Consider the following 25564-nt stretch of genomic DNA (forward strand, 5'->3'; position numbering starts at 1 on the left):
TCTTTCTCCTGATATGCACCGGCATTTTCACAGTAGGAACTAGGGTTTCTGTCCAGTTTTTTTGGTTCTTTAAGGAATTAATGTTATTCTGGGTACAACTGCTTACATACATAGCATGTATAGATGACATTTTTACAGGCCGTCTTGTTAGACTGACATATATGGAGGATAGTGCCACCTGCCTCACAAGAACATCAGGTAAGCTCAGGCATAGAGTGCCCAGGAATCTGTAAGGCTTCGCCCACGCACAAGTCAGGACTGCCAGGCACCTAGGTTGTCTTCACTTCATTTGGCTGCGTCTAATGACACCTTCCAACTTTTGACCCCACCCCTTGACTGTTGTGTAAACATTGTATTTCTCCATCTGTAATGAAAAAGCTAACACATCTCTAACTCCAGAGACATTTTCCGGAACATGCTGTTCTCAGGCACCAGTGAGACGGTACCATTATTCCTCATTTGTTATCCAAATGTTGGCTGTGTGACCACACCAAAAGCTCATCTTGGGCTACTGAGACTGGTAAGAGAATCAGAATATAGTGAAATATTCATTCTCATATATACCCAGTCGTCTTACACCTTTGGCTTTTTTCAGCAGATCCTTGTGGCACTCAGAACATCCATTTTGCACTGTGTATTTTTTTCCCTTCTGTTTATCCTGCTTTATAAAGAGTCACAAGTGGTTTTACAAATAAAGCCTGTTCTTACTCAGATTTTAGGTTCTCTGGGACAGCGCTGTTGGCTTTCTCTGCACCCCAGTTCAGTGTACACAGGCAGCGACCCATTGCACTGCCCACATACACACAACCCTTCCACATACTGAGTGGGGGGCAGTGACTGTGTGTCCTAAGCCACTTTGATCATCTGGTTGAAGTGACTGGGCACTTACTGTTATCCGGAGGGAAAGGGATGCCTGTTTGTGGGCAGAGCACAACCATTCCTTTATGTCGGATGCAGTCGCTGCCACAAGTAGGAAAATACGGAGTCAGCTGAGGAAAAACAAGAGGCTCAGAAAGTTCACACCATGCATCAGAGCAAAATCTCACCATGACTCCTACTTCCGCCAAAACTTCCCTTCTTTCTGGCTTCACCCCTACCTCTAGTGTTGTCATGCACATTTTCCCCTTGGTCACACATCTGTAACAAAGCCCTAAAGTCAAAACTAGTGACCCAAGACCCACATGTCCAAGACTCCCAGGGTCTGAACCTAAACTTTGTACACGTTACTAACATACCAGTTCGCTTATCTAAAAGGGCTAGGTCATATCTTACTACGTAGACAAACATTTCCTCTAGAAAAAAGGAGCAGCAGTGATCCCCTTGGCTTCTTTCAGCCAGTGCTTTAGGACATGCAAGTCCCTGTAGTAAGGGAAGTCTGTGGTTCTCCAGAGAAGGGTAGTAGCCATCATATCGTGGCTGGTGCCTGCCCCGTCTGGTGTGTTTGAGCACTTTTTATTCCAGGGAATGAAGCATGGAAGCTCCTTACTCTTTGGGGAGTGGCTGTGTCCCACTGGACCTCCTGTGTCCCCACCTCAAAAACTAGAGTTGAAAGAGACATACTGAGATGTGAAGGAGCACCTACTGCTCCAACTTCCTGTGTTCCAGCTGGGTCCGCTGCGGCCCAGAGAGGACTAGCAGCCCCTCTCCAGAGTTCATACGCTGCCTGGAACTCAAACCTTCCCATTTCAAACCCTTTGCAGCTTCATCTTGCAGTTAAAGGCTTGCGGAAGTAAAATGGTACTGCTATCCCTGAGTGTCTGTGACAGAAAATGAAAATAAAAAGTGCTTTGGAAGGTCAGCAGCCATTAATACAAGCAAAAGGGACCACAACTGCCACGTCGGCCTCCTTACCTCAGCACTGTGGAGGCTGCAGCAAAAGAGCCCCCATGAATGCCACTTAACTGGTGTCTGCTGGCAGAAGTGCATTTGACAAGAGAGAACTCATCCTTAAAAGCAATGAATGGTGGAACAGTCTTCTATGTCCCTTCCTTCCCCAGAGCAGCTCACTGAACTTTACCTGCACCATAGCACCTTCACTTTCCCCAGTCACTGGAATCACCACCGAAGTTTGCGTTTGTTTCTTCTGGTGTGGCTAAGAGAGACAGAGTCAAGAATTATGAGGTGCCAGGCACACTGGCTCACCCCTGTAATCCCAACACTTTGGGAGGCCGAGGCAGGCAGATGGCTTAAGCCCAGGAGTTTGAGACCAGCCTGGGCAACATGGCGAAACCGTCTCTACTAAAAATGAAAAAATTAGCTCAGCATGGTGGTGCGTGCCTGTAGTCCCAGCTACCTGGGGAGGCTGAGGTGGGAGGATCACTTGAGCCCGGGAGGTGGAGGCTGAAGTAAGCTGTGTTTGTGCCACTGCATTCCAGCCTGGGCGACAGAGTGAGACCCTGTGTCAACCTCTGCCCCCCCCAAAAATTATGAGGCACAGGAGTGAGTAGATTGGAGGCTTCCAGCAAAGCAGCTTTGCTTCCCAAAAGGACTCATTTCACTAGACCGTGTGTAAAGAAGGGCTCATCTCCTGCTTCGGAGACTTCCTTCTTTCTGTGGTTTGAGGTTCACAGTGACATCTCTCAGGATGCCCACAGGGACTTGTTTTTATCTGTTGAATTCATCAAAGTAGCCCAGCACATTTGGACAACACTGTCCCCATTTTCCTTCAACGCACTAAGGAAAGCGGGAGGGCGAGGTGAAGGGGATGAAGAGAAAAAGTACCTCAAACACCTGAGAAAACCCGATAATGGTGCTGTGTTGGATAAGAGCCATGTATCTGTTTCCCAGGGGACTGGTTGTGAAGTTTACTTCTACCGTCTCCTCATTCTTCTTACAAGCAGTGATGTTCGGATCCCACAGGCTTCCTATGAGTTGAGAGAGAACCATGTAGATGAACTTGCTAACTCTTCCCTCATTTAAGTTCCCCACAGGGCTTTATGGAAACAAATCCAAGTTCTCAGGAACAGTGTCCAAGAGATAGGGACGCTGCTACATAGTGAACTTTTTATCATTGTTTCCAAAGTCTCAAAGTACTTGCTGCCCAAGACAGTTTGGGGATCCGTACATCGCTGCTTTGCTAAAAACAGCTTCCCTGGGCTGAGTGTGGGGGGAGGCATGGATTGGTTCTGCTACTCACTGCTGTTTTCAACCTCTCTTTTGAGTTAAGGGATAGGGTCAGTATTTTCTCCTTCCCAGGATGGGGAGAAGGAGCTACGGGTTGGAAAACATGTCTAAGATTATATAGCAAGTGAATTCACGATCAGGACTACAACCACTAGAATATTTTGTGTTCCAGGAGCTTCATCTATCAGACCATTCTGCCAGCTTCACTAGATGCAAAGAAAGAAGGAAATGGCTCGTAGCTTAGAGGATATACCCTGATAGGTCTGCTCTGGCAGAAAAAGTCAGTCGTTTCATTCATGTTACTTGCAAATAAGGACTGGATTGATTTCCAGGAACACAATGCATAATAGCAGAAATTATCTTCTCCACCGAGGAGACCATTTCAGGCCCTGGCTCAGAACTGTCTTTAGGAGTTCAGGTCCAGGACTGACTTCAAGGCCCTCTGACCGCCTCACACCTGCAGTGTTCTCTTTACCCTCGGTGGGAAGCTCAGCGTCCAAATCCACCTTCTAGCAAGGACAGCATGGACAGCTGTCTGACAGGGTACCAGGGATTCCTTGTGCAGTGAAGGGTGCCTAGAAGTTCTGGACTGATCCAAATACCACTAGCCTCATTAGCATTCCAACACTATATTACTCAGAAATTTACACAAACCCTTGGAAATTGGGCACTAGGGACTGATAATCCTAAAGGGGATTACTACAAAATTCAATGGGTAAAATTCACTAGCCTGTGAAAAGTGATCCTCTTTGAGGACACAAGTTGAGAGCGTAATTGTGGGCCAGTCCTTTAGCGAACTCACACTCCCACCTTGAATGTTTGCTAATCCAAACAGAAGGTTCTTAGGGTCCCCATGGCTACAGGTGGGTGGCGCTAGCGTCTGAGCAGGTGGAAGGGCTCGTAGGACTCCCATCAATCAGGAAGAGCCTTTGATTGGCACTGCTGAGCCATTTGGGCTAAAATGTTGTTAACCAAGTGGGTGGGGGTGGTTCTTTGTGACTGTTGCTCCACTGTATAAATGTACTGAGGGTCTACCCCTTTCTGGACAGGCTGCTGCACTCAGTGGGCAAAGTGCTGGCTGGAGATCAGGAGCCATAGGTGCTTCTGCCACCACCATCGGGGGTGCCTTGGATATGTGACTCTCCCCTAGGGCTCAGTTTCTTCTGTGCAAAGATGAAGAGAGCTATGCTGCCTCAGGTTACAAGTTTCTTCAAATAATAAAAGCAAATGCTGTGTTTACTTACCGGCCTTCACACACTTTTTTTTATATTTCATTATGTGGTCTAGGCAGCCTGGAAATTTGAATGAAAGTTTTTACATTTTAGAAAAAGGTATCTCTGCCCCACCCCCTTTGCCAAGTGCACACACACATACACATACCACACCTATAACAAATTGCCAAAACATTCCAGATGTAAGATGGCAAATTCAAATGGGGCTCTAATTTTTTTTTTTTTTTTTTTTTTTTTGAGCCGGAGTCTTGCTCTGTCGCCCAGACCGGAGTGCAGTGGCGCGATCTCAGCTCACTGCAAGCTCCGCCACCTGGGTTCACGCCATTCTCCTGCCTCAGCCTCCTGAGCAGCTGGGACTACAGGCGCCCGCCACCACGCCCGGCTAATTTTTTATGGGGCTCTAACATTTTACTGTTAAACAGAGAACATCTGCCCATGACGTGATAACCAGAGTCTAATTTAAATACAGCCTTTATCAAAACAGTATCTTTGATCCCTAAGAGAAGACTCGAAAACCAACCATCATTTGAAAAGGACATTTGGTAATATCTGTAGATGCTCCCCTTCAAGGACGTGAAGCCTAACACTCCCCTACCCTCACCCCGGGGTGGGGTAGAATTAGTGACTTGTTTCCAAAAACGAGAGTTGGGAAAAACAGTAGATTTACACGGAGAAGTCTGGCAGTCCCCAGGTTAATCTAGTGTTGATGGTGACCCCCAGCCCAGTGTCATGTGGGTGCCATGGACCCCTGATGGGATGAGATAAGAAGGGCCCGGCACCTCTGTGGTATGAATTCCCTGTCTAATCACGAGACAAACATCAGACAAACCCAAACGGGGGACATTCTACAGGATGCCTGGTCAGAACTCAAGACTGTCAAGGTTCTGAAAAACAAAGACTAAGAAACTGTTACAGACCAGAGGACAGACACACAGGGACTAAATGCAACTGGAACAGAAAGAGGACATTCATGAAAAAGCAGGTGAAGTCCAAATAAAGTCTGGATTTTAGTTAACAGACATGTACTAATGTTGGTTTCTTAGTTTTGACAAATGTATCATGGTAATACAAGACGTTAATAGGAGAAGCTGGGTGAGAGGTATATGGAAACTCTTTGTACTATCTTTGCAACTTTTCTGTAAATCTAAAATTATTCCAAAATAAGGCTGGGCGCGATGGCTCACTCCTGTAATACCCGCACTTTGGGAGGCCAAGGCGGGCAGATCACCCGAGGTTAGGAGTTTGAGACTAGCCTAGCCATCATGGTGAAACCCCGTCTCTACTAAAAATACAAAAATTAGCTGGGTGTGGTGGCTCATGACTGTAATCCCAGCTTCTTGGGAGGCTGAGGCAGGAGAATCACTTAAATCCAAGAGGCGGAGGTTGCAGTGAGCTGAGATGGTGCCACTGCACTCCAGCCAGGGCAACAAGAGCAAAACCCCGTCTAAAAAATAAATAAATAAATAAGTAATAAAATAAAAGAATTCCAAAATAAAAAAGCTTATTTGAAAACAAAATGAGGTTTGCTCTCATCAAGAAAATTGGAAACCACGTGTAGTAAATGGTGCAGCACCAAAAACACCCTGGACCACAATCTCCAAGACTAGCAGTGAATTGGAAATTACCGTTTGGCTTTGATGCCTTGCCTGTGACAGATGACAGGATGGTGGTATGGAATGGGTGACTCGGTTCAGATGGACCCTTCACACACACCATCCTGTCTCATCCTCATCACAGCCCTGTGTGTGACATTGCAGCTGTGGTACCAGAGAACTGGTCCTGTGTCACAAAGCTGGGGCAAGGGCCCAGCATCCAACTCAGGACCACCCTGCCTCTCATGGACAGCTTAGGGACAAGCCAACTGGAGTCTGTAGATTCTCAGAGGCCCAGCTGTAGGCAGCCCACTCTAGAAAGCTGAGATTGGAACGAACAAACATTTTGCATCAGTGATATAAAGAGTGGCTCAGGTGCATTGCTCTAGAAGGACCAAAGTGTGAATGTCAGCTTCACTTTTACTGTATGTATAACCCAGGGAAAGTTGACTTAACCTCTCAGTTTCTTCATTTGTACAATGCAGCTATCCCAACCTTGGGGTTGCTGAGATGCTTAAGTGAGATGATGCATGTCAAGTATTAAGCACAGTGCCTGGCACACAGGAACAGGCTTTTTCCTACATTTTACCTAACTTTATTCTCTCTGCTCTGTGGGTAAAGTATGGTTACTACTGTGTCCATCCTTTAGATAAGGGAACTGAGATTTAGCAAGGCCAAAAGCCTTATCCAGGGTTCTCTGGGCTCTGTCTGTACATACCCCAAAGCAGGCATCCCAGCAAGACAAAGAATAATAAACAAGTGAGGAAGTTTACCTGGTGAGGTGAAATTCACAGACATGGAAGGGCCATCTTCATTCATATTTGCATTAGGAATATTATGGGCCCCAATGAAATAGACTGTGTTCAGCTCTACAGGGAAGCCGATGTAGGAAAATGTCCACTGAAAGGCAAAGCAAGGAACTCTCAATTCCCAAAACACTGCAATACAGAAACAGTATACCTTGGTGTGTTGCCCTTTTAGTTTGTATTTTATTACTTACTCTGTGAAAACTTAGGTCTCCAACCAATGTCTACTTAGGGAATGGGCACTACACAATTTACAGAATCAGAGAAGTATAAAGTTTTAAAGCCAGGATATAATTTAAGTCCAGTTCTCTTCCCTTGGCTGGTAGGGAAAAACTGAGGCACAGAGATGCTGACTTATGAAAGGCACAAAACAGAGAAGTAGCCGAAAATGGGATTTGAACCAAGGGATCTTGCTCTAAGCTGAGTCATAGCTATTTACCAGCCCGTGTGAGCAGCACACTATCCATGCTCCCCAAACAAAGGGCCTAGCTTTCAGCAACAATTAGCCAAATACATAAAAGTGTCTATGCCCAGATGCAGTGGCTCATACCTGTAATCCCAGCACTTTGGGAGGCTGAGGCAGGCAGATCGCTTGAGCACTGGAATTCAAGACCAGCAACACAGTGAAACCCCTCTCTACAAAAACTACAAAAATTATCCAGGTCTGGTGGCTCATGCCTGTAGTCCCAGCTGCTTGGGAGGCTGAAGTAGAACGATCGCTTGAGCCCAGAAGATTGAGGTCGCAGTGAGCCATGATCGCACCACTGCACTCCAGCCTGGGTGATAGAACAAGACGCTATCTCAAAAAACAAAACAAAAAACAAAAAAGTGCTTACTTTACCACCAGAGGGTCTGGTCTGAGTCTGGAAGGCCTCTGTGTAATTGCACCTCACACAGCTGTAGGACTGGAAGTTGCTTTTGCCCGTCACACAAATCTTGGTGGCCTTCAACAAACGGATGCTGGCTGCCGAGATAGGCAAGAGGGCATTGGTTTATTTAGCACTTGCTGTGTGGCTGACTTGATGCTAGATACTTTACTAGCATGCTTTACTTTATGTCTCAGTTCATATTCACAATAGTACTGAAAGGTAGGCACCACTGTCTCCAGTTTACAGATGGGGTTCGTGAGCCTTAGGAAGTTTCAGGGAGCTCTGCTTAAACTTAGAAAACTCATCAGCAAGCAGCAGATACAAATTCAGATTCCAAAGCCCAAGCTCCCTCCTCCTCATTGGTCAGCTTGAATTTCATAGGATGCCTGCAAAGGTGGCTATAGCTCTGCACTATTCTGGGTCTCTTTTAAGAGGAAGAGGTTGGCCTCAGGGAGACCCACAAAGACCCTCCAAGACTGTCATCACCAAACCACACCTGTTCCGACTGCACCTTTATCCATGCTGATTCTTCTCCCCGAAGGTCCTTTCCTCCCATTATCTACCTCTTCAAGTTTCACTCTTTTAAAGCCCAACTCACTCATGCACCACAGCCTATAACCACAGCTGACAAAGAGCTCACTCTGTGCCAGGTAAGGGCCCAAACCCTTATGGCCGCATCTCACCTAAAGCAACCTCACCAGGGACCCTTTCCGGCTCCTCTCGCCCTATCCCACTCAGATGAAGCACAGCTCCCTTCTGGGACTCCCCTGACATTGTGCCTGTGTCTGCCTTCCCTACCCCTCTGAATCCTCCTGGGTGGAGACTGTAGGTGACTCCTCTCTCTATGCCTGGCACTCATGGATTCTTGACTGGGTAGACTTTTTTCCGATCTGAATTTAGCAGATGGAAACCAAAAGGATGGGCATTAGGATCCCAGGAGTAGCTCACTGAAAGAACTCATATGGTGCCTTGCAGCACAACCTTGGGGAAATGCCAAAAGCTTCATGACGTCATCTGGGAAGTGGAAAAGTAATCTATCTAAGCCAGTGCTTTCCCTAAACTGGAGTGGGGTGGGGAAAATCATCTCTCGCCTTACCTCATCTTCTTCCATGAAGTACACAGAAAAGTACACAGATCATAAGTGTACCACTTGATGCATCGGGACACTCATGCAACCAGTATGCAGGTTAAGAAACTCCCTCACGTGTGCCCCTCATACTTCCTTTCAGTTATTCCTACCCCAGCAGGAACCACTACTTTTTTTTTTTTTTTTGAGACAGAGTCTCTCTGTCACCCAGGCAGGAATGCAATGGCACAGTCTCAACTCACTGCAACCTCCACCTCCTGGGTTCAAGTTATTCTCCTGCCTCAGCCTCCCAAGTAGCTGGGATTACAGGCATGTGCCACCATGCCTGGCTAATTTTTTGTATTTTTAGTAGAGACGGAGTTTCACCATGTTGGCCAGGCTGGTCTTGAACTCCTGACCTCAAGTAATCTACCCACCTTGGCCTCCCACAGTGCTGGGATTACAGGCGTGAGCCACCGCGCCTGGTCTTTTTTTTTTTTTTTTTTTTTTTTGAGATGGAGTTTCACTCTGTTGCCTGGGCTGCTGGAGTGCAGTGGTGCGATCTCAGCTCACTGCAAGCTCCGCCTCCTGGGTTCAAGCGATTCTTGTGCCTCAGCCTCCCAAGTAGCTGGGATTACAGGTGCGCAACACCACACCTGGCTAATTTTTGTATTTTTAGTAGAGACGGGGTTTTGCCATGTTGGCCAGGCTGGTGTCGAACTCCTGGCCTCAAGTGATCCACCCACCTCGGCCGCCCAAAGTGCTGGGATTACAGGCGTTAGCCACTGCTCCTGGCCACTATCCTGACTTCTAAACACTAGATTGGTTTTGTTTGCTTGGCACTTTCTGTAAATGGGATCATATGGCATGTATGCCTGCAGGCATGCACACAGATATAAATGTACAAACTCTTTTGAATCTGCCTTCTTATGTTTGTGACATTCATCCATATTGTTGTATGTAGTTACAGATCATTCATTCTTGTTGCTGTAACGGAATTTATTTGGTGATTCCTTTCTACTGTTGGGCATTTGAGTGCTTTCCAATGTTGCCTGTTATGAGTGGTACTACTATGATCATCCTAGTATGTGACTTTTGGTGCGTGTATGCATGTATTTCTGTTGGTTATGCCTAGGAGGGGAATTAATAGTTCATAGAGTCTGCACATTTCTGATTTAGTAGACACTTTGGGCCTTATCTCTGATGGATGCAAACTTACCATCTGCCCGGAGTACCCAGCTTACATTCATCAAAATTGAATAGTCCCCTGTTGCAACACTAGTTTTAACAGGTTCTACTCGGAGGTCCCTCAAGTCTCCAGGGGTTAGATCATGTTGTAGCATCCATTCCGGAGATGGCCCTGGGAAAAAGCAAGACTTCCATGACACTGTCTTTCCCAGCCCAGTGTGATGCCATGCCATCTCCTCTCAGTGACTCACCCCAAACCTTCCCTCATTCACAATTCCTCACTTCTTTTTTTAATTAAAAAAATTGTTTTTTGTAGAGATGGGGTCTCACTCTGTTGCCTAAGATGATCTCAAACTCCTGGCCTCAAATGATCCTCCCGCCTCAGCCTCCCAAAGTGCTTGGATTATAGGTATAAGCCACCACGCCTGACCCAATTCCTCAGTTCTTCCTGCTAAGGCCAAATGTTTCTTAGTGCTGGCTGATTTATAGCTGAGATAATGTTGATCTAACAGAAGTACTCTCAACCTCCTGGCTTTCACCTGCGGAGCACTTGGGACCACTCCAGGTGCCTGTGTATGTACACATGTATATATTTAGTGTATTTCACATGTTTATTAGAGTCAGGCCTGCCTTCCTCAGGCTTCCGCCCTGGATTCCAGCCAGCTGGCCCACACAACCCCCACTTTCCCACCTCCTAACCTTTGCTGGTGCCATGTCTCCTCCAGCTCACTCTTCCTACCCACACTTTTTGGGCCGAAGCCTACCCATTCTTCAAATGCCACCATCTCAAACACCCGCTCTCCTGTGAAACATTTGCTTCTTGGTCCCACCTCTAAGTGACCTTCCTTCCATGGCCTTGATCTCCCTCTGCAGAGTGGCAGGCATCACTTTCCACCTTGTATGGCAAGTCCCATCCTGACTGGCCAAGAGGCGAGCCTGTCTGAAACATGGCCTCATTCCCACAGAGCCCCAGAGTTCTGCTTCGAGCAGACAGAGACTTCATCTGCATCAGCCAATAAAGCAATGGTTCACCCCGTGTCTGGTCTTCGATGACCTATTGCCTATATTAGGCCTCCTAGAAGTCCAACTGTGCTTTCAATGTAAAGCCCCAAATACCCATTCTCTAATGCACCTACCAGTTTCAGAGCCACATTGAACGGTCTGTGGGAGAGAAAAAAACCAAGCGTCATGTTGAAGCCGGCAAACCACAAGCTTTCTTTTGCCAAATTAGGCAGAACACCATTTTCCCCTTAAATGCATATACAAGTGACAAACTTTCAAAGAAAAGATGAACTGGTTCTGCTTCACAGCTTAGGAGAGAACTAAGCTGTCCCACTGTAGGCTATGACGGACCATGGATTAGCCATCAGTATACCTGATCCTCAAGCCAGTGCATAACCTCACTTGAAGACCAGAGGTGGGTCTCCATCCATCTCTGGATGTCAGCCTTCCCTGCTGCAGGCAGGGGATGACTTGGGACCAATATGAGGCCCCTTCACACTCTAATGTTTAACTCTAGGTTTTTAGGACGGCCTAGAGTATTTACTGGGCTACCCCAGGTTAAGGAGTAGCTATGCTAAGGAGATAAACAAAAGAAAGCTCTGAATGCAGTCCATGGTACTTTCCTCAGGCTCTTGAAAATATTCCCCTTCTAACACAAAAGGACTCACTGAGCAATTTACGAAACCATAAGCAATTATTAGTGTTCAAGAAAGGCTGGTACTAAATCATTTGAAGTTAGCTGCTTGTGTTTTTTCATAAGAAAAAATAATTTGTGCTTTGGTTCTGGAATAAAATACTGAACCTAAAATATTGAGGCTTTAGTCAGCAGCAAGCTCAAATGACAAGACTCAGTGTGATACGTCCAGCAGCTCTGGAATATCCTGCTGAGCATCCACATTTCCAAACACCTTCTAAGACCTCCTAAGACTTTTGATGGTTTGAATGATTTGAGTTTGGGCAAAATTGTCAATCATTTATTTGTCTTTTAAAAAATGAACTCTAAGGGATATCATCAGATTTTTTTTTTCTTTTTCTGAGACAGAGTCTCACTTTGTCACCCAGGCTGGAGTGCAGTGGTGCAGATCTTGGCTCACTGCAACCTCCGGCTCCCGGGTTCAAGTGATTCTCCTGCCTCAGCCTCCTGAGTAGCTGGGATTACAGGCGCCTGCCACCATGCCCGGCTACTTTTTGTATTTTTAGTAGAGACGGGGTTTCACCATGTTAGCCAGGCTGTTCCTGAACTCCTGACCTCAGGCAATCCAGCCGCCTCAGCCTCCCAAAGTGCTGGGATTACAGGCGTGAGCCACCGTGCCCGGCCAGACTTGATTATTATTATTTTTTTTTAACAAATAAGCCATCATACCAGGAGCTCAGTTCTTATCAAAGGGCCGGTGAGACCAGCCAAGCAACAACCCTAAATGCTACCAAGCTCTAATTGTTGGCCTTGTAGCAACTACAGCAAAAGGGATGAATTCTTCCCTTCAGTGCAAAGAGCCAAGAGGGCTTCTGAACTGACACAGAGGGGAAGGATAGGAGCTGAAGACATCAGGAAACAGTGAATGGGGTTTGTCCACCAGCAGGTGACTACGGAGCTTGATGCTATATGCTATTCTAAGAGGGCAGGGGTATCATTTCAAATGTTATTTGGGGGATGAGCTATTTTCTCTTCAGTGACCCAGAAGATTCCCTCGATCATTCAGGGCACTGGGGAAGAAAGGAAACTGCCTTCACAAGTGAACATGGCAATCAATATGGCCAAAAAGGGAGGGGGTGCTAATGGAGAAACAGTTCTTGTGCCCCAACAGGTGAGCAGACCCCAAGTAACAATAACGAGTGCTGACTACGTGCCAGGCCCTTCGCCGCTAATTGCAGGCCATGTCGTTAATTCCTTAAGAGACCCTGGTGGGTTCGGTACTGCCCTTCGTTTTACCGTTCAGGACTTGGAACTTGGTGAGCATAAATGACAGAACCAACAGTATAGGGTGGCATCTGAGACCGGGTCTGTCTGATTCCCACGCCCCTGACTCAAGCAACCTGACGCCGATGTCCGGGGCTGCCCCGAGGGTGCAGGCATGCCCCTCGAGCCGGCGGTCCGCGGACGCCTTCGGGGCAGCCTGGACTGGCGGGTCAGACGACGTCAGGATCTGGGCTCGAGGGTCCGGGAGATGGGGGAAGGGGTGCTGGCGGGGGCTTACCGGCTCTCGGGGTACGGCGCTCCTGCACAGCGCGGCCAGGCTCAGCAGCACGAGCGCCATCGCCGGGCCACTGCGCGGGATCCAGGCCACCCGCACGCTGCGCTCTTATCCCGGCGCCGCGGGGCCGCCCCTTCTCGGCTCCGCCTCTCGCAGCGCGGACCCATTCCCGCCACCCGGACAGAGGGCGGGCCCGCTGGCCCCCTCCCAGGCTGGGGCAGGTCGCAGCGCCCTCGCCTGCTAGGGCTCGGAGGGATGGGCCGTGTCCGAGCGCGGGCGGAGCACGGGCAGCCACGGCGCGCGCCGGCCCCCGCGCACACGTGCGTGCAGTGAGCCAGGTGCCCCCGCTGCACCCGCCCTCGGGCTTCGCGCGCCCCCGCCAGAGCCCAGCTAGCCTCGCGGCTCCGGGGTCGACCGGGTCGGAACGGCCGCGTCCCCTTTCCGGACGCGGAGAGCGCGCGGGGCGCCGGCGCCGCCGGTTAAAGTGCCGCGGGGCAGGGGCCGGGCCGCGGCCACCCGCTCCTCCCGCTCCGACCCCGACTGTCGGGCCCTCGGCCGAGTCGCCCAGGGTGAGTAGCCGCGGACGCGCCCCGACCACCCCGCAGCAACGCCGCCCGGCCGGAAGCCCGGAGAGGCCTGGGGGCCGGAGGTTTGGGGCCAGGCTGGACGCCGAGACCTGGACCCGCTTTACACAATCGCCCCGCCCCGCGAAGCGAAACGGGTGGAACGCGGACTGCCGAAGCTCACTGTCTCCTTTGAGGGAGCGAGTTCTTTCAGCTACGAGGTGTTAGAGCGGTAGGAGTGCCCGCTGCCCGACCCCAGGCTTTCTGGTAAATGTCTGTTTCTACCAAGTGAGTTCGGACAGCAGCACCTGGGGCTCCCAAAGCGGAAGCCGTCAGCAGTGGCGATTTGGACCTGCAGTTCTCAAGTTTCCCTGGCCCGGGATCTCTGAGCGCCGCCTAAAATGAGATCCAGACGGCAGGTCCGGGTCAGGCCCGGGATCTGCATTTAACGAGCCTCCACCCACGCCCCCGTAATTAGTGGGTGGGTGGCCCAGGGACCATCCTTTGAGACACAGTGGTTTGGGGGAAAGTTCACAAAGATCAGCTGGGCTAACAGTGGAGTCACAGAGGCTGGAACTGCTGCTTCAGCCCCCTCGGTTTGCAAACGACAGGGTTGTGGTGACCAACTCAGGGCCATTTAAACTTGTAGGCAGAATTAGCTCCATTCTACAGATGAGAAGACGGAGGCCTAGAGAGGGGTATGGAACTTAGGGATGTGTTGTCAGCTGGTGAGAGGCTGTACTGAGTCAAGCAGCTGTTTTAGCTGAGGCCCTACTTGTGTGCCAGGCCTGGCCCACCTGCCATCTTGGTTAAGGCTTGCATGGACTGGGGATCACCCAGGGGTTTGGGTTCTGGCATGCATACGTGTGGAGTTGCAGGTAGCATTTTCAGAGAATTGCTCTGGTTCCTGACCAAGGAACTCAGCTGAGGTTGTGGCCGCGCCCCTGCCTGGGACTGGGCCACCCTGAGCCCCTCATTCCACCTCTCTGAGTTGCTTTGGGCCCTGTGGCCCATGAGAACATTTTCAGCTCTAATAAGTCATCTTATTAGATGTTCAGCAAATACCTGCTGGGTGCAAAGGTGAACCACACATGGGTGCTGGCTGATGGGTACTCCTGGAGTGAGGATGAGTGCAGTGAGAAGTATTTTCAAGGACACAAGTACCCGCCCTGCTGCGGAAGCCCAGATGAAAACAGCCTCGTCTGCAAGCTCAAGATTGTGAACTTTGTCCCATGGAGCTGAGGAACACTGGTACAGGCTTAAATGGTCATCAATTTTTGGTTTTAGAAAGGCCACCTGGGTGGCTCTGCAGGGCAAATAGAGGGCTAGTCCCTCTGAGACGAGCGAGCAGGCAGCCATTCACTAACATGCGTTCATTCCGTGAGTATCTGATTCTGTGCTGTGGGCCAGGTTCTGGGCTGTGCTGGCTTTTCAGCTGTGTGCCAGGGCAGGCCCTGCTGTGAGCTTGGTGTTGTTCGGCACACGGGCTTTGAGACAACCAGGGTGCAGAGGTTAGGCCTGGAGACAGGGTTCATGAGTCAGACTTTCTCAGGGGGCAGTGGAGAGGAGAGGAGAAGAGGATAGAGCCCTGGGGAGGAGAGCTTGCCTGAGGAGGTGGGGAGGTCTAAGAGGGGCTGCAGCAGGAAAGCCCATAGTGAGGGAGGAGCTCATGGGGTCAGATGAGGCAGAGAGACCAAGGGCACTGAGGCCGGTTGGTGGCAGTCACAGGTAGCCTTGGCAAGAGGATGGGGAGGGGGTTTTGTAAAAAGAGAAGGGCTGAGGTTCTTTCTCCAGGGGAGGAAGTGTCAGGTGAGGGTGGTCTGGAGGTGGCTGAGCTGTAAGAAGGAGGAGTACTCGGGCAGGGGCTGCCAGGCAGAGACCCAAGACCCAGGCCAAGTGGCTTTCCTGCTGTTCTGGGTTCAGAATGACACTGCCCTGGCCCCTTGGGGCTTAGGAATGGGGTGATACCTGGTTCAGTTCTGTAGTTGGTGCTGTGGAGTGGAGGAGACGGTGTGAAGGGCCCTGCAGCCACAACTGGAGGTTGAGGTGGGCCAACAGGGTGTGTCTGCCTGTCCCCTCGGGGGGTTTTCACCCCGGCTCAGAAGGCCATGCTTCAAGTGGCCCTGCATGAGAGGTCCCAGGTGGCCTGCTGGAAGGGACACAATTTATTTGGCTGCCTAAGCCTGATAACTTTGTGGCTTTTTGAACTGGAAGCTCTGGCAAGTCACTGCTCTTCTCAGAGCAGTTTCCTTTTCTGTAAAATGGGGTGGTGATAGGGGTGATGAAGTGATTTGAGTCTATGAGAGAAGCGACCTTTGGACATTTTCTGACCTTCTCCCTTCAGTCATAAATTCTGCTAGGTCTGGCAGGAGAGGCAGAATCAAAAAAAAAAAAAAAAGGGAAATTCCCTAGGACCCAAGAATCACGGTAATCCCCAGATTCTGTCATTGTTATTCAGACCTTTGCTTCTTTGCCTGATCCATCCCTGGGAGAACAAGGCCATCAGGGTTGTTGACATGTCCCGTGGGTCCAGCCTCCACCCACACAGGTGGAATTTTCCACTTCGTTCTTTTGCAAATATTAATCAAGGCCCTGGCTGGTCAACAGTGGATTCATTGTCTCGTGAAGAGTGAGCCGTTTCTGGCACATACTGGCTGTCTCCCAGGGCCCCTGGTGGTGAGCCTGAGCTGGGAGAGGAACTGTTGGGAGCACTTCTGGCCTCGGTGCTCCCTCAACCCCATGTTCTGCTCCAGCTGGTTAAGCTTGGCAGGATCCATTTTAATGCCTGCTTTGAGGGAAAGACCCTGAAGCCACACTGAGGGCTTGCACCCCACTGTTCCCAGCAGGGCTACAAAACACATTTTCTCTGCTCTAGTAGGAGGGACTGGCCCAGGAAAGCCCACAGACTCAGGCTAGGTGTTAACTCAGTGTTAATCCCACTCCTCCTGGTTCCTAGGAGAAACCCCTTGAAGTCACATACATGTGTTCTGTTCATGGCTGTGGTCCCTGTGCCTTGTCTCCTGGGTACTTGCATTGATTTTCACATTGTTGTTATCACACTGGGATCTCAAAGAAAGCCTCGAATGCAGAGGAGACAGGTACTGTTGTCGTTCTCTCAAAGCTCCATCTGTAAACAGGGGTGATGAAGTTAGCCTCACAGGGCTGCAGGGAGGACCACCCTGTCACCCTACGTTGGGCCCCATGTTGGGCACATGCAACAGGATCAGTGGTATATTTTTTGATCCATGATACTTGAATATGTTATTAATAATATTATGGGTCGTAGATGTAGCATCACATTTCACACTTTATGGAGGAAGAAACAAGATGAGTGAGGCTATGTAAGAAGAGGGAGGATGAAACTCAGGCCAGCTGTGAACTTGATAAAATCACTATGTTGTTTGGTTTTAGCTTTGCGCTTTTCTTTTCTTTCCTTTTTTTTTTTGGAGACAGAGTGTTGTTCTGTTGCCAAGGCTGGAGTGCAGTGGTGCAATCAGCTCACTGGGCTCAAGCAACCCTCCCAAGTAGCTGGGACTACAGGTGCACACCACCATGCCTGGCTAATTTTTTCTTTCTTTTTTTATTGTTTAGAAATGGGGTCTTGCTATGTTACTGAGGCTGATGTTGAACTTCTGGCCTCAAGCAATCCTCCTGCCTTGGCCTCCCAAAGTGCTGGGATTACAGGCGTGAGCCACTGCGCCCAGCCTGTGAGTTTATTTTATAACTTTATATTTGTGATTTGTGTGTGTGTGTGTGTGTGTGTGTGTGTGTGTGTGTGTATCATAGAACAGTGATACCATTTTCAGGAGCACACTAGAAACCTAGGGCCATGGGTGCAGGTTGATGTGTTACACTAGCCCCAGCTCCTGATTAATTTCAGTACTTTAGTGATAGAGTGATTTCCAGTTGATACAAAGAAGCAGTCAGTTTTTCAAACACTCGCCTTGCAATCTTAGGACCCTCTGCAGTTAAACCCACTCAGAAGTTTGAAGAGGAAACAGCAGTGGGCATGTATGTGAAAATTGGCTGGCTAACCTTGGCTGGCCAACCTTGGCTGGCCAAGGTGCTTTGACCAGCAGGGGCACCCAGCACACAACCTGGACCTTGCAGTGAGCTGTGAACCTGCCACTGCACTCCAGCCTGGGTGACAGAGGTGTCTGCTGGAAGTGACTCTGCTTGTACTGATGTGGAAGTGTGCCAAAGAGCACAGAAAATCAAACAGGCTTTGCAGCGCCTGTGATGTGTTTATAGGAAGTACTGGAGTCGGCACAGCAGACGGTGGGAGGGGAAGATTTGTCCTGGCATCTCTGGCCAACCTCCTAAGCTGACGGATTTGGGGTCTCCAGGGGATCCATGTCTGGTCCATAACAGTGCTTCTGAAGCTCTCCATGGTGAAAGACTAGATGATTGTTTTTAAAATTTTAATCTTTCATGGGCCAATTTTAAAATATGATGAAAATTGTTATAATAAAATTGAAGATATATAAAAAGATAAGCACATTATCTGCTTATTAGACTCAACAGACATAGGTTGCTGTGTCAAATGATAAAACTGTAAAAGTTTCTATCCTCTGACTTTTGATTCTGTGCTTATCTCTCTCAGACAATCACAAAGAGTGTGTAGGCCAGCCCCGGTCACAGAGTGCACCGTATCCTGTCACTTCTGGATGTGAGGTGGGTATTTTTTAACTGAGATTTCAAAAAGACGGGTTAAAAGTTTACTTGAAAAAGGTAGCTGGCAATGAGCATTTGCAGAACACCCCAAATTTCTGGGGAATCGTTGGAAATCTCTCGCCATTGGCCAGGCCCTGTGCCACAGAGATGTTCCCACCTTTCTGCTTTCCCTCACTCCTCTAGTGGGATCTGAGATTTCAAACAAACAACTACAAAAATCCTTTTTATCATGGAAGATTTGAAACCTGTATAAAATTAGCCAGAAGAGATGATGGAGACGGGAATTTTATGTTCTCATCACATAACTTTGTTAGCATCACCTTGTGGGGGTCCTGTTTTGTATGTCCCCCTAATCCCTGTGGTGACTGTAAGCCAAATCCTAGATAACTTTTTTTTTTTTTTTTTTTTTTGAGGCAAGGTCTTTCTCTGTCGTCCAGGCTGGAGTACAGTGGCAAGATCATAGCTCATGTAACCTTGAACTCCTGGGCTCAAGCAATCCTCCCACCTCAGCCTTCTAAGGACCTGGGACTACAGGTGTGTGCCACCATGTCCAGCTAATAAAAAACTTTTTTTGTAGACATGGGGTTTCACAATGTTGCCCAAGCTGGTCTTGAACTCCTGGCCTCAAGCAGTCCTCCCACCTCCACCTCTGCCTCCCAAGGTGCTGAGATTACAGGTGTGAGCCACCACACCCACCCTTAAATATTTATCTTTAGAAATAGTTAGAAATAGTTGAATTATTCTCTTCTAGTTATTTTGCAATGTACAACAGATTGTTAATTACAGTCACCATACTGACCTGTCAAATACTAGATCTCATTTCTTCTATCTAACTGTATATTAGATATTTCTTCTATCTAACTGTCTATCTTTAACCCCCCATCCTCCCTTCCCTTCCTGAACTCTGATAACTACCCATCTACTCCTTATCTTCCTGAGATCCACTTTTTTAGCTCCCCCTCAATGAGTGAGAATGTGATTTTTGACTTTCTGTGCTTGGCTTATTTCACTTAACAACCTCCAGTTCCATCCGTGTTGCTGCAAATGACAGGAACTCATTCTTTTTGATGGTTGAATAGTACTCCATTGTATATATGGATCACATTTTTAAAAAATCTATTTGTCCATTAATGGGTACTTAGGTTGATTCCATGTCTTGGCTATTGGGAATAGTGCTGCAGTAAGCATGAGTGTGCAGATATCTCTTTGATATATTGACTTCCTTTCTTCTATATACCCAGCCCAGTAGTGGGATTGTTGGATTATATGATATTTCTATTTTTAGTGTTTTGAGGCATCTCCATATTGTTTTCCATAGTGGTTGTACTAATTTGCATTCCCACAAACAATGTACAAAGGTTCCTGAAAGGGTGAGTTTAAACAACATAACCACAGAATCATAGTCATGTCTGACAAATAATGATATCTTGACATTCTCACATACGTACTCAGTGTTCAAATGACCAGGGTCCAGTGAAGAACAGCACATTCTCATGGTTGGATCTTGCTCCTCTCACAGCCTGTAGGCTTCCCTTCCTCTCTCTCATCTCTCTCTCATTTACCCATTCTATACTTGGATTTATTGTTGAAGAACTGTGTGGGATTTCCCTGCACTTGGATTCTGCTGATGATGGACCTTTGCAAGTTGCTCTGACCTTTGCGTTTCCTGTAAGTCGGTGGATTGATCTAGAAGTGTGATCAGATTCAGGTTTGAACTTTTGGGCAAGGATGTTTTGTAGGTGGTATTGCATTCTCCCATTCAGACCCCTGCCTGGGCTATATAGAGAAGTCGGTCTTTTAATTGCCTCATGTGTGTGAAGTCACCTTGGTGAGTCCCCAGCTGACCCTCGCCCATATCTTTTTCTCCTTCTGCTGGTCCGGGCTCCCCCTTTTTCTGACATCACCCTGGCTGCTCTGTGGAGAGTTGGTTCTGGGGTAGCCTGAGGAGGCAGCACTAGTAGCAGGGACACTGCTAGTACGTTGTGAGGAGGGTCCCAGTGGAGATGATGGGGCCTGATCCAGGTGGTGTCCAAGGGGTGGACAAAAGTGGGCGGATTCTGCAGCGCCAGCCTCATCCTTATGAGAGAAGCTACTACCCCCTAGGCCTCCGCTTCTGTGTCTGCTTTTCCTCCCCGGATAGTGCCTTTTTATATACCAGTCGCATGACAAGCGTTTATTGAGTGCCTGCTGCGTACCTGGCTCTGGGAGCTTCCAGCTCGCCCCCACTGCTGTCTGTAAGTGAATGCACATGGTAGGAAGAGCAGCTCCGTGGATGGGCTCTGCCAGGTGGGAGCTTGGTAACCCCTGGCCTCTGAAGCCTGCCCATGAGGAAAGCCTTCATCTCCCCTGGAGAGGGAACAGCGGTTGTCTTTCTCTTGCTGCTATGTGACTGCATAAGAGCTGGGACACCAGCACCTTCTATCCCCTCGGTCTGCCTCTGGCTGTGCTCCGGGTTACCCACACCTATCTCCCCACTTTCACCCGAGGCCCTCTGTGCTGCAGATCCCACTCACCCAGGCACAGTGCAGCCCGGAGTGCAGGGAGTTCACATCTGGAGCGGAGTGGCCAGTCTTCCTCAGGGGCCAGCCTGAGGCACTGTATCCCCCATCCCCTAGTCTATCAGGTGCTTGACTCTGGGAGGGGCCCCTAAGGGATTCGGGTCTCCCCAGCAGCAACCTCTGTTGTACCCTGCCTCCTACCCATGGCTGGGCGCCCGCAGCACCTGCACAGACTGGATCCACAGACACGCCTGCAAGGGAAAAGAAACAGTAGGTGACCCTGAGGAGCCATCCCTGGAGGTTGAGCGGCCTGGGCCCCCCCACCCTTGCCTGGGTGTTAGAACTCCAGGTTTACAATCTTACATTCTCTTTTTTTTTTTTTTTTGAGACAGAGTCTCACTCTGTCGCCCAGATTGGAGTGCAGTGATATGATCTTGGCTCATGGCAACCTCTGCCTCCCAGGTTCAAGCGATTCTTTTGCCTAAGCCTCGAGTAGCTGGGACTACAAGCCATGTGCCACCACGCCCGGCTAATTTTTGTATTTTTAGTAGAGATGAGGTTTTGCCATGTTGGCCAGGCTGGTCTTGAACTCCTGACCTTAGGTGATCTGCCCACCTCAGCCTCCCAAAGTGCTGGGATTACAGGTGTGAGCCACTGCGCCCAGCCTCCCACCTTACATACACTCTGCTTTTGGTATAGACCACTGTGAAGGTTTTAGAAAGTGGTGAAGCAGCTAGAGAGTGGAGGGGTGTGTGCAGAGGGCAGAGGCCTGGAATGTGGAGCACAAGGTTCCCAGGCTGAGGAAGCACCCACTGTGGGGCAGCAGAGGGGAGGCAGGAGGGCAGACTCACTTCGGAGGAGCCACAGGCATCGGAGGTGCCCGCAGAGGCCAGCACCCATGCCTTACCAACAGGAAACCCCTGCCCTGGGTCACAACGTGAGGCCTGGCAGAGCTCTGATGCAATGTCAGACTTCAGGGCTCCACCTCGGGTTTTTTTGGCAGCCTGTAGCCTCAGCCCAGCCCCATCTGCCCCTCTTCACCAGGAGGATCCAGAGGGTAGGTGGGCTATGCCTGAGCAGCCAGGGCACAAGGGGCCAAGTGGTGTGGCCTCGTCCACACTGTCCAGAATCATCTCCCAGGTAGCAGTTTCCAATTCAGTTAATTGTATATCGATATGTGGGAGATGAGATTCCTGGGAAGAGAAACTTGACACTGAAGAAAATGCCCTTTTTTTTTTCTTATAGAGACAGGGTCTTGCTCTGTTGCCCATGCTGGAGTGCAGTGGAACAGTGCTAGCTCACTGCAGCCTTGAACTCCTGGGCTCAAGTGATTCTCCTGCCTCAGCCTCCTGAGTAGCTAGGACTATAGGTACACACCACTGTGCCTGGCTAATTAAAAAACAAGTTTTTTTTAAGAAAAAATTTCTGGGTCTTGCTATGTTGCCCAGGCTGGTCTTCAACTCCTCAATTGCATCAAGCAATCCTGCCTCAGCCCAGAAAATGCTTTCAAAAAATTGTTTTAAACTTTTTAATTGAGGTACAACAGACATACGAAGTGTCCATCGTGTTGGTTTTGATCTGTGTGTATGCCTGGGTAACCATCACCAGGTCTGGATCCAGAACATTCCCAGGGGGTGCCTTCTGTTGGTCCTGGCACAGGTGTATGAGCTCAGCATCCACATCTCAGACTGCCCAGGTTGGGTTTGCTCTAGGCCACGTGCAACCTCATCCCCTGCATGTGTCCCCTTGGCCAGCATGACGCAGCACCAGCCTCAGGCCAAGCTCAGCACACGGTGGGAGGCAAGGGCATGGAGCCCTCAGCCAGGGATGTGGGCCTTCCACAGCTCATCTCACTATTAGCCTGTTAAGGTCCCAGTAAGTGCACAGAGAAGTCCCAGGATGGATGTGGTCAGTGGTGAGGAGGGCAATCCATGCCTGAGGGAAGGTGAGGAGTGAGTAGGTGAAAGGAGGTTAGGACCTGTACCTGGAGGAGAGAACAGCATGTGCAAAGGCCCTGGGGAGGAAGGGAAGGTGAACCCTGCACCTGGATCCCAGGAAGTGATGCTCACAGTGGGATGATGGCTACAGAGGCAGGGGCCTGGCCTGGTCGGGCTTAGGACAGGAGGGCCTGGGGGGCCATGAGGAAGCTTGTCCCACTGTCTTAGGGAGATGGAGGCCTGGGTTGGGGGAGGCATGAGATTCCTGTGGGAGGAGGAGCAGCTGCCCAGGGTTACTCCCTGGACCACCACCGCCTCTGGGCCCAGCCAGGTCTCATTCTCAAACTGGGATCCTTCCCACCCTGGGCCACTGCACTGCACTCCCCTCAGCCCGCCACAGGGCTGGGTATTCAGACGGTTGTGCTCCTGGGAGGCTCTGCTGGGCTGTAGGAAAGCAGCCAAGCCTTCTTGGCTTGAGACCCCTGGCATGGGAACTTGGTGTCTTGCACCCTTTCGCGTGCTGACTATGACCTTTTGGCTCCTGTAATGTGGATTTGTTGGTTGGGCCTGTGGTGGAGGGGGTCCCAGCCTTTGGCTTGACATGGGGCAGGGGCTCGACCTCTTCAGGCTCGTTTCCCTTTCCGTGACATGGAGCTGATGGTGACAGAGTGTTGATGAAGACCCTCCACCCCACCCAGCATCTTTGGGGACTTAAATGTGATAACCCATGTGACGTGCTCAGCAGGGGTAGCTGCTTCTCTTAATATAACTCAGTTTGGTCCATGGTTTAATGGAGCTGTATTATCAGATAAAGGCAGCCACAGAGCAGTGTGTTCTTACCCACACAAAGCCCAGCCTAGCATGTAGGGAATCTTGTTCGAGGTCTCACAGAGATTGCAGGTCAAAGCCAGTACTAGAAGGCCAGATGGAAAAAAGCAGTTGACCTGCCCCGAATCCTCCTTTGGCAAATGACCCCCAGGTGGGCACAGGTGGCCATGGCCCTTACCACATGTTTTGCAGTTTCCCCAAAAGACTGTTGTCATCAGCCTGGCCCGTGGGCACAGTGACAGGTGTGAAGGTCAAGTGCAAGCCTGGGGCAGTGGTGACTTCAGGGTGCCAAGGCTCAGGGCTGTAAAGTAACTTTCTGGGCTTTGAAGCTCATGAGTAGCTGAGCTTTGTGCTAGCCCTACCTGAGCCTTGTCTACAATGGGCTATGGTGGCCACTTTTTAAATGTGTTAACAGGGTCGTTTCGTGTGGATGGACTCACTTTTTAATGGGCAGTCCTCTATTAGGGGAGTGTTAGGTTGTTTATAATTCTTTGCCACTGTAAACAACACAGGGACAGGCCCCTTGTGCTTGTTTTTCTATGGTTGTGCAGAGCTCTCTCTTGATTAAATTCCTATAAGCAGGATTGCTGAGACAAAGGGCTATACCTTTAAATTGGATCTGTTTTTCTGGAAATGTTGACATGCTCCCAGGTTGTCCCCAAAGTGGAATCATTATTTATCATTGGCCTTGTCCAGCCTGAGCTCCTCAAAGGCTGAGCAAGTTTGAGGCATCATTTTGCATGCAGGCCTAGGCTGGTATGGCTCGGCCTCTCTCCAGAGTTCTGTCTTCTCCTCTTGGGTGACCAGTGAAAGCTAGGACTGTAATGGCCAAAGGATCTGATCCTACAGGGCACAGTACACTGCACTGGCCAAGAGCTGGAAAGAAAATGTGTGCACACCAAGATGTGGTGAGGAAGAAAGTGCTGCTGGGAGGCCTGTGTGAAGGGCCCTTTCAGGAAGCTTCCTCAGTACTCTAGCTGTGCGACTCCGCAGGCAGGCGTGTTGCAAGTACAGGTACTCCTGGAATGGTGTGTAAGCATTTTCTTCTGGGCATGATCCTTTTGAAACTTCACTCCACCAAAGTTATAAAATGTGTTGTGCAATTGGCCACATGCTCAAAATTACATGGAAATCTGTCTTGTCATATAAAGCCATCCATTTTCTGACCACAAAATTTAGCAAACTTTTCAATAGCAATCTTTGGCTCCTTTTTTTTTTTTTTTTTTTTTTTTTGGAAAGAGTCTCGCTCTGTCCCCTAGGCTGGAGTGCAGAGTGGTGCAATCTGGGCTCACTGTAACCTCTGCCTCCTGGGTTCAAGAGATTCTCCTGCCTCAGCCTCCAGAGTAGCTGGGATTACAGGTGCCTACCACCATGCCTGGCTAATTTTTTTGTATTTTTAGTAAAGACAGGGTTCACCATGTTGGCCAGGGGTTTTGGACTTCTGACCTCAAGCGATCCACCTGCCTTGGCCTCCCAAAGTGCTGGGATTACAGGCCTGAGCCACTGGACCTGGCCAATTTTTGACTACTGATTTGAGAATTTGAAATGAGAATTGTTAGCTGATGCTACAAAGGGCTATGGCAATGAAAGCCATCAGCCATAACTAGTAGGACGTGGTGGTCCCCGTGTTTGTTACTCATCTCTCTGCTTGATCCACCCACTGTGGCTATCACTGGCATTGGGGGTGGGGGTTTTGAGTTGACCAAAGCCTTGCCTCCCACACAGTGGTGCTACAGGGACCAGGTGTCCAGCACCAAGGCCAGCCGGCCAGATAGAAGGTGTGGCTTGGTGGGGCTGCCCAGTGCCGCAGGACGACTCATGTCACATGAGTCTTTTCCTCTTGACTGGAAGGTAGAGCAGGCAAAAGTCTCTTCTTCCTCGTGCATGGCAGTTGGCAAAGCCACATCTTCTTCTTCTGGTCCAGGCACTAGACTGGGCCTGGACATGGTTGGTTTCAGGAAACAGAGTGGGCTGGGGGTGCAGGCACCCAGAGT

At 49.5% G+C, this 25564-nt stretch overlaps 2 protein-coding genes across 14 annotated transcripts in view; one reads left to right on the forward strand and one right to left on the reverse strand.

Annotated features, from left to right (window-relative positions):
- Positions 1–13209, reverse strand: part of IL17RB (interleukin 17 receptor B) — a 19081-nt gene extending 5872 nt beyond the window's left edge. The window contains exons 1-9 of the mRNA XM_054483866.2: positions 13074–13209; positions 11013–11037; positions 9908–10048; positions 7590–7717; positions 6721–6847; positions 4368–4415; positions 2722–2864; positions 2018–2092; positions 890–989 (exon numbers count right to left, since the gene is read on the reverse strand). Of these exons, the coding sequence (XP_054339841.1) occupies positions 890–989; positions 2018–2092; positions 2722–2864; positions 4368–4415; positions 6721–6847; positions 7590–7717; positions 9908–10048; positions 11013–11037; positions 13074–13133 (847 nt within the window). The 5' untranslated portion in view covers positions 13134–13209. The remainder of the gene's footprint in view (positions 1–889; positions 990–2017; positions 2093–2721; positions 2865–4367; positions 4416–6720; positions 6848–7589; positions 7718–9907; positions 10049–11012; positions 11038–13073) is intronic.
- CHDH (choline dehydrogenase) overlaps positions 13210–25564 on the forward strand; it is a 29627-nt gene continuing 17272 nt past the window's right edge. The window contains exons 1-4 of one of the 13 annotated variants that reach the window (XM_063661056.1): positions 13269–13639; positions 17225–17340; positions 18237–18307; positions 18721–18841. The gene's annotated coding sequence lies outside the window, so the exon portion shown is untranslated. Of the gene's footprint in view, positions 13901–14510; positions 15014–17224; positions 17341–18236; positions 18308–18720; positions 18842–25564 lie in introns of those variants that run through there. The other 12 variants (XM_054483860.2, XM_063661054.1, XM_063661055.1 and 9 more) reach the window with 12 other exon arrangements.

This window comes from Pongo pygmaeus, chromosome 2 (assembly GCF_028885625.2).
Source record: "Pongo pygmaeus isolate AG05252 chromosome 2, NHGRI_mPonPyg2-v2.0_pri, whole genome shotgun sequence".
Classification (NCBI taxonomy): Eukaryota; Metazoa; Chordata; class Mammalia; order Primates; family Hominidae; genus Pongo; species Pongo pygmaeus.